We start from the raw sequence: 8,203 nt of genomic DNA, 5'->3' as shown, positions 1-8,203 counted from the left end.
ACAAAGTGGTAGTCCATCTCCACATGTTTTGTCCGTGCGTGAAAAACTGGATTAGCACATAAGTAAGTGGCCCCCAAATTGTCACACCAGAGAGTGGGTGGCGACACCGGACACAAACCAAGCTCACGCAGCAAAGAAACCAGCTAGGTAACCTCCGCAAACACATCAGCTAGCGCCGTATATTTAACTTCAGTGGACAAACGTGCCACAGTACGCTGTTTCCAACAAGTCTAGAAAACCAGACTACTCCCTAGAAAAACCGCAAAACCACTCATAGACCTCCGCTCATTAGGATCACCAGCCCAATCCGAATCCGAAAACGCATGCATATCAACAGACGCGGACTTACGAATATGCAAACCAAAATGAAGAGTACCTTTGACATATCGCAAAACTCGCTTGAGCAAGCTCCTGTGTGCAGTGATAGGAGAGTGTATATGCTGACAAAGCTTATTAACTGCAAACGACAGGTCTGGTCTCGTAACGGTAAGATACAACAAAGCCCCAGCGAGACTCCGATACTGTGTAGGATCTGCGTACGGAGTCGTCGAATCCTCAGAAGCACGAGTAAGAGAGACCAGGGTAGCTAAAGCCTTGCAATCTACCATACCTGCGCGCTTCAGAATATCCCACATATACCGCTGCTGAGAGAAAAGTAAACCATCATGCCAAGGGATTGTCTCAATGCCTAGGAAAAAGGACGGAGTACCCATGTCATGAATCTTAAACTTAGACACCAACTCCGCAAGAAGACCAGTAACGCAAAAAAGGAATCCGAACCCATCACCATAATGTCATCTACATACATAAGTAGATATAACTGAACAGAATCACGAGTGTAAATAAATAAGGAAACAACAGTCTTGGACGGAGTAAACCCAACCGAAACCAAGAAAGAGTGCAACTGATTAAACCAGGGCTGGGAAGCCTGCTTAAGAACATACAACGACCGTTGCAATAAACACAAGTGATCCGATGTAGCCTTATCCTCATAACTCGGTGGTTGCTTCATGTAAACCATCTCAGCAAGATTACCGTTCAAAAAGGCGTTGTGAACATCGAACTGTCTGATAGTCCAACCACGCGAAACGGCCAAGGATAGAAGGACCCATATGGTAGTCGGTTTAACCACCGGACTAAACGTCTCAAAGAAATCCTGCCCGGCCATCTAGTTAAACCCCTTCGCAACCAACCGAGCCTTATGCCTCTCCACCGTGCCATCTGTCTTCCGCTTCGTCCTGAAAACCCATTTGCAGGCCACAATATTCATACCTAGAGTACGCGGAACCAAACACCAAGTATTATTTTTGAGTAAGGTATTGAACTCCAAATCCATGGCCTCACGCCACTCAGGGTACTGCACCGCTTGAGAGTAGCACGTCGGTTCAGGCACAACCGCAGTAGACACCAACGCTACGTGCTCAGTCGGACCCATACTACGAGTAACCATCACATGAGACCGAGGCTGAACCGGCTTGGGCGCAGGCTGCCCTGTTAGGAACAAGTGTTTATAGATTTTGATGATACCAAACTGTCTTAGGATGTAGACCCCTATTTTTTGTTTAATAGAAAGTCTCGTATGACATAGGCATGAAATGTTGAATCATGCACGAGACTAGTAGAATAGGTCTACATGAAGGCTCGAAGATGATCGAAAGTTGCCTACAAACGAAAGGGGGACTAAAGCAAGTCTCGGACGGACTGCTTCGACAAAAGGGACTTTCGTTCAAGAGGAAAGGACGAAAGATAAGGACAATCTTTCAGTCCCAAATATACAAGTCAAGGACAGACTTGTTAAAAAACAACTCTCATTAATGGAAACAATGAGAATGTTGTCTATCAATCAGTTGGGCAAATCATTCGGACAAAAGGTGTCCTGGGAATAATCTTCACTAAAGACAAAGAACATTAAAAGACTTGTACTATCTTGTCAGTGAACAAGGACAAAAGACATAATGTTTTTTGCTCCAACGGCTACATAGTACAAATGCATTTACAGTAGTGCCATCAGGGACCAAATCAGAGACGGTGCGGGAACTGCAAGCCTGCGAGGCAGACGCACCTTCTGGTCGCACACTAGACCTAGACGGAATAGCGCACACATCAGAACCGGGAATCCCACGCACGCTGTCAACGCCCCAAGGAGACACAAAACCCGAGCCTAAAGCTTGCATAGTCATAGAAGTAGCAAACGGGTAAATTGTTTCATCAAACCGCACATGGCGGCAAATGAAAACCTTATTATTATCAAGATCCAAATAGTGGTAGCCACGAAACGGAGGCGGATAACCAAGAAAAACACAGGGAACAGACCGAAACTGTAATTTATTCTGATTGTACGGACGTAACAGAGGGTAACAAAAACACCCAAAAACAAACAAAAACGATCATTCGAATGTGCATCACAAGCAAAATTCACGATTTCAACATTATTGGAATCCATCGACTTGTTCATACAAAGAGTAAGATTTTTATATTGTTGAAAAATAATGAACCAAGTCGATTTACCAAAAATAATATTATATTATATTATATTATATTATATTATATTTTATATATATATATATATATATATATATATATATATATATACACACACACACACACACAAATATATATCAATCAGCTCCCACGATTATAAATATATATATCTACGAAAATATATATATACATCAACCAAAATATAATTTATAATCCTCCAAATTATAATTGAGATGAAGAAAGATAGTTAGTACGCCGGACATTCGCGCGGCGTACACGAGTTCAAGCCTTTTCAATCTCAATTTGAGATTTGATTTGCACCCCACCCTGCGTGCGAGAGAAAACCTCTATGTTATACAATTCAAGTAGACCCTTGTATAAATAGTGGTGCAAATTCACTTCCCAAACCAATGTGGGACAAAAGCTCATCTTTTTCGTTTCATTTTTCCAACTCAATGGGTCTACTTTGAGAATCAATATCTTATTCACCCATTATCCATTTTGAGCGTACAATATATCAATCTCTTCGTCTCACTACGGAGAACCCGAATTCACTTTGACCCGACCGAAATAAAAAATAGATCCCATCGATAATTGTACCATAAAATAACCATTTAAAATAGTATTTTAATGCTATTTTTCTAATAATCCATGTACAATAATCTAAAGAAAGAAATGAATTACCCTTTTATTTGAGTCAATCCCTCTATGTAGAGTATAATACAAGGAATAGAAGTGGGCGTATACGTAGCATACAAGGAATACAGGTCAAAGTTTAATGTGATAAGATTGTTTCAACCACAATTACACTCACATTCACATCTCCACTGTTTCAAAGTCAACATTTAAAAAAAATAAAAAATAAAAAAATAAAAAAAAAATAAAAATAAAAAACAACAACAACAACAAAAAACACACACACTCACCAAAAAGTCATCCAACGTAAAACGTGTCAAAACATGGGTGATTCTTGAGGTCTATATTAGGCCAATTAAATCGAAATAATCAAAAAAGTTATAATCAAATTGACCAAAAAATTAATGAGAAAATTCTAAATTGTTTTTAAGTACTTAGAGCCTAGTTATAAATTTAGTTAATTTTAGGTTCTATTTGACTGATTTTCAAAAAAAAAAAAAAAAAGTTCTATTTGACTGAGCTTATTTAGGAGTTTATAGTTTATTTTAACCTATTAATAAATTATAGGTTTTGTTTAATAATGTTTCAAAATAAGCTAGTAGCTTAAAATAAGAACCCATTTTGAGAATTTAGATAACATTTCAAAAATAAGCTATGAGCTTCTTAATTTTTTTTTCTATCTTTACCCTTATTATTTTAAATAAATGACATCTTTTACCGTTCTCAATTAAAACCCTTTTAGCTTTTTCTCGTTTCATATATTTTTATTCATCCTCTTCGGCTATGTTTGGCAAACCTAGCTGAATAGTAGCTGAAAGCTTAAAAGGAGCTTAAAGCTGAAAAGCTATAAGCTAGGAGCTGTAAACTGAAGAGATGATAAGCTAGCTGTTACGCTTGAAAGTGTTTGGTAAAATTAGCTTTTTTATAAGTTGATAAATGTAAAAAGAAAAAAAGAAAAAAAAAGACATCTTCATAAAATTTAAATTAGTTTGTTTACATATTAAAATTTAACATTTTATCTTTAAAAAATAACATTTTGAAATAAAAGTATTAGCATAATCATGATTTAGCATCCCATAATGAAGTAGCAATATTGTTGCAAATCTCCTTCATCTAATAATAATAATAATAATAATAATAATAATAATAATAATAATAATAATAATAATAATAATAATAATAATAATAATAATAATAATAATAACAATAATAACAATAATAAAAATAATAACAATACTAATAATAATAATAATAATAATAATAATAATAATAATAATAATAATAATAATAATAATAATTGCGGTGAATGTTGGAGAAGAGAAAAGAATTTTAATTTAAAAAGATAAAAGATGTCATTTCTTTAAAATAATAAGGACAAAGATGAAAAAAAAAAAAAAAAAGTTAGGAAGCTAATAGCTTATTTTGAAACGCTACCTTAGGTAACATTTCAAAATAAGCTCTTATTTTAAGTTACGAGCTTAATTTGGGAACATAATCAAACAGAGCTTATAGCTTATTAGTAGAGAAAAATTACATTTTTGGTCCTGTGACTATGGTGGTCTTGTTAATTTGAGTATTTTACTTTAAAAACTATCAATTTAGTCTCGTAACTATGCAATTTTTAATACATTTAGTCCTCCCGGCCAAATCGCTGGCCAAATGTTGCCGAAAAAATTTAAATATTTTTAAATTTTTTATTCTTGGGGGCAAAACGGTCATTTTACATTTAAAACAAAAAGGGAAACTATTTGCTTCCTTCTTCTTCGCGTACCAACGACGGTTTCGCTCGGCGACATCCTGCATCTCACTGGACGAGTCGATTGCGGGCACTGTGTGATTGTAGGTGTAAACGCGAAAAACTTGAATCGTATATATTCAAAATTCAAAGTATCGGTTACAAGTAGTATGTATCAATCAAGAAGGGGTACAATCTCTGTATATGAGAAGTCCTCTGATTCTCTACTAGAAGTATGCCTATTAGATGTGTGCCGAATTTGGAATATGCCAAATTGGAAGTGTGCCGAGTTCAGAGTATGCTGAACTTGAAGTAGTTCTTTGTTGGAAGTATGCCGAATCCGGAATATGCCGAATTGGAAGTGTGCCTAGTTCAAAGTATATTGAACTGGAAGTATGCCAAGTTCGGGAGTGTGCCGAACTGGAAGTATGCCGAGTTCGGGAGTATGCCGAACTGGAAGTATGCCGAGTTCGGGAGTATGCCGAACTGGAAGTAGTTCCTTGCTGAAGGGCCTCCGGAGTTATGTAGCTTGTTCTTCAATGAAGGGCTAATATGCAGCTTGATCTTCAAAGAAGGGCTTCCGGTGTTCAAGTGGCGTATTCCTCAGCGCAATATACGCAGTATATATATAACTGCGGGCGTGTTCCAGACGATATCCTGGCGAGATTTCGGCAGAGCTTCGATATGCAGATTTTCAGAGCCCATTCTTTGAAAATGAAACCACTATTTATAGTGGTGAGGGTGAGAGAAAATCTCCAACCAACTCTTAATTCCTTATTTAATTTAATTTCTTTAATTAAATTAAGGAATGTATCGGGACACCATTGCGTACAGGTTCATGATTTCATTAAATTTCCAAATAATATCAAATATTCAAATTTCTCAAAATTATATAATCCACATATAATTTTGATGGGCCAAGACCAAGTCAAACCCGCTAATTAGCAACCCAATTACTCCAAGCAGCCCGGTCCAACTAAATTAAATATTTCATCGTTTCGGGCCGAACACTCCAACATCCAATTACATTTAATTAAGCAATTAAACCAAATAAATATTTAATGGGCCATTTTAATTAACCCGATTAAATAAATACCAGTCTAATTAGCTTAATTAAAGTAATTAATTTAACAATCAATTATCCACAACGGTGCAACAATACTATTTAAATTTTCAATGCTTACAAATTGCCCTTCGAGACTTGCTTGATGTGCCTCAAATGCAAAGGGAAGGTAGTCTCGAAATTAACCGTAGCAGTCCAAGAGTCCATATTTGTAGCAACTCAATACATGTCATTTAGACTGCAAGTGTCTATATCTGCATGTAGAAGCCCAGTTTGATAGTAGCCCATATTCAATATTCAGAACCCATAGTATATTCAACATCACATTAAAGGCCCATTTCTTTTCCTCTTCTTCCTTTAATTTTAATCAAATGTGTAATAAAATTTTTTAACACCTGGAAAATTAATGCTCAGCTTCATCCTACCATTTCGCTCAAAATCCCACCATTCATCCGCAGAATATGAATTTGATAAGGATTGAGAGCAACGACTTGATGGGATAAAACCTAAACATACTCCCATTCCAGCGAACTTGAGTACTATAAATAGTCTCCATGAATTCTTTTTCTTCAACCGAAGACACAGAGCTGCTTGCAACTGATTTGACTGAGCCTTCAATTTTGCCTCTAACAAGGTAATTCTAATTCTTCCAGTGTACTATCTTCTTGTTTTTCTTGCTTTTATTTTGACAGGAGGAATAAAGGAAACAAGATACGTGAGGCATTGGGTAGAAACACCTGGGAACTGACCGTGTATTTCACCATTGCTTGAACTCACCGTCGACTGGAAATCGATTCTTTCCGGAATGGTTTGGTTTCGCGCCATTAGCCCTTTGGGGACGAAAGCTGCCGTGTAATCGTCGGGCACGCGCTCCGGCGCGTTGCCGTTGCCGCCGTATGGTCGACGGAGGGTGTTGCTCCGGCACCCTTCCATTTCTACGAACGGAGTCCGAAACCACCGTCTCGGAAACAAACTATGCTTTGTTTCTTCTCCTCCCCCTTTGTTTAAAGAAAATTTCCCGTGCCCCAGGAGTTCGCCGTGCACCATAGAATCGTCGCCGAAGGACCAACTGCTTGGACCGACCGCCGGCGAGCTTGACAGAGAAGAAAGCTTGTTCAGACGTTATCGTCGCTTCGAACGCGACTACGCATCTTGAAGACACGAAACTCCTCCTCCAAGTAAGATATTGTTTCACTGCTTCGAAATCTTTTGGCTGCTGGACTGTTTGAGTTTTTTTTTTTTTTTTTTCTGAGTTTTTTTTTCTGCCATGCTTGAACATGTGCTATATGTATATATTGAGAGTCTGGGTGGTGCTATTTTCCAAATATGTAGACCACTTTGAGTGTGTAAGTGCATATACTTAACACATAGCATGGCCCAAGTAATGTAAATGCATATACGACCTAATGCTTCCTGAGTTCTGAGTTATGTGCCCCTTTTTTTTTTTTTTTTTTTTTTTTTAATTTTTTTGAGAGGAAGCATATCGCATGGCCACGCTCTCTGTTTTCTTTTCTTATTCCGGCGTGCTCACATATATACGAAGCATAATACATATACCCATTGGTTCATGGGTTACTCTGTTGTGTATTGTGTATGCACTTCGTGTGTAGAACAGGTCCTTTTCTTCTTTTCATTGCTTCCCTATGCCTCATCTTGCGTGTATCAATGTATATACACGTGCATTTGGCAGCTGCATACATGATACATTGCCCCCTTTTTTTTTGCTTTATTCCCTTTTCCTTCACTGACTGCGTGAGGTGTATATATGTATGCAATATATATGTAATCCGCAGGTTACTTTTTGATGTTGAGTGCATATATGTAGTACACTGATTGTATTTGTTTGTGTGTATTATATAAATATATATGTACACACACCATGTAGCATGTGAGTTTGCTTCTTGCATATGCATATAATAAATATATACATATATCAAACATATGACTACACCTCACGCATGAATTGCGAATATATATATATATCTATATATATATATATATATATATATATATATATATATATATATATATATATATAATATACGGTGGTCCACTGTTCATATATAACTCATATATTATATATGTATGTTTTATAGCGTTGGTATGTATATGTCGTGTGGGCCACTGGTATGTGAGGGTATATAATATATAACTCATGCTTCCATTATATAAGTTGTGGGTGTATAATTGCCTTACCATATAATATATGTACACACGCATGTAATATGTAATATATGTACGTGGTAAGTGTATACGTATAATATATATTACTCCCTCCGTCCCGAATT

General features: G+C 36.7%; 1 protein-coding gene across 1 annotated transcript; it reads right to left on the bottom strand.

Annotated features, from left to right (window-relative positions):
* Positions 1-230: 230 nt before the first annotated feature.
* Positions 231-1,168, bottom strand: LOC109177138 (uncharacterized mitochondrial protein AtMg00810-like). The gene is made up of 2 exons (XM_019326440.1): positions 742-1,168; positions 231-688 (listed from the first exon to the last, which is right to left on the bottom strand). The coding sequence occupies exons 1-2, from the start codon at positions 1,166-1,168 to the stop codon at positions 231-233; spliced, it is 885 nt and encodes a 294-aa protein (XP_019181985.1).
* Between the last annotated feature and the right edge of the window lie 7,035 nt (positions 1,169-8,203).

Source organism: Ipomoea nil, unplaced genomic scaffold (genome assembly GCF_001879475.1).
Source record: "Ipomoea nil cultivar Tokyo-kokei standard unplaced genomic scaffold, Asagao_1.1 scaffold0800, whole genome shotgun sequence".
Lineage (NCBI taxonomy): Eukaryota > Viridiplantae > Streptophyta > Magnoliopsida > Solanales > Convolvulaceae > Ipomoea > Ipomoea nil.
The sequence above is the reverse complement of the archived record's forward strand: the minus strand, read 5'-3'. Positions and strand labels throughout refer to the sequence as shown.

Excerpts from the sequence above, each read along its gene's own strand:
- LOC109177138 (XM_019326440.1), bottom strand. The coding sequence starts at position 1,168 with ATGGCCGGGCAGGATTTCTTTGAGACGTTTAGTCCGGTGGTTAAACCG. Across the intron at positions 689-741 it reads GTTACTGGTCTTCTTGCGGA|GCATTGAGACAATCCCTTGG; the intron begins GTTGGTGTCTAA and ends CCTTTTTCCTAG.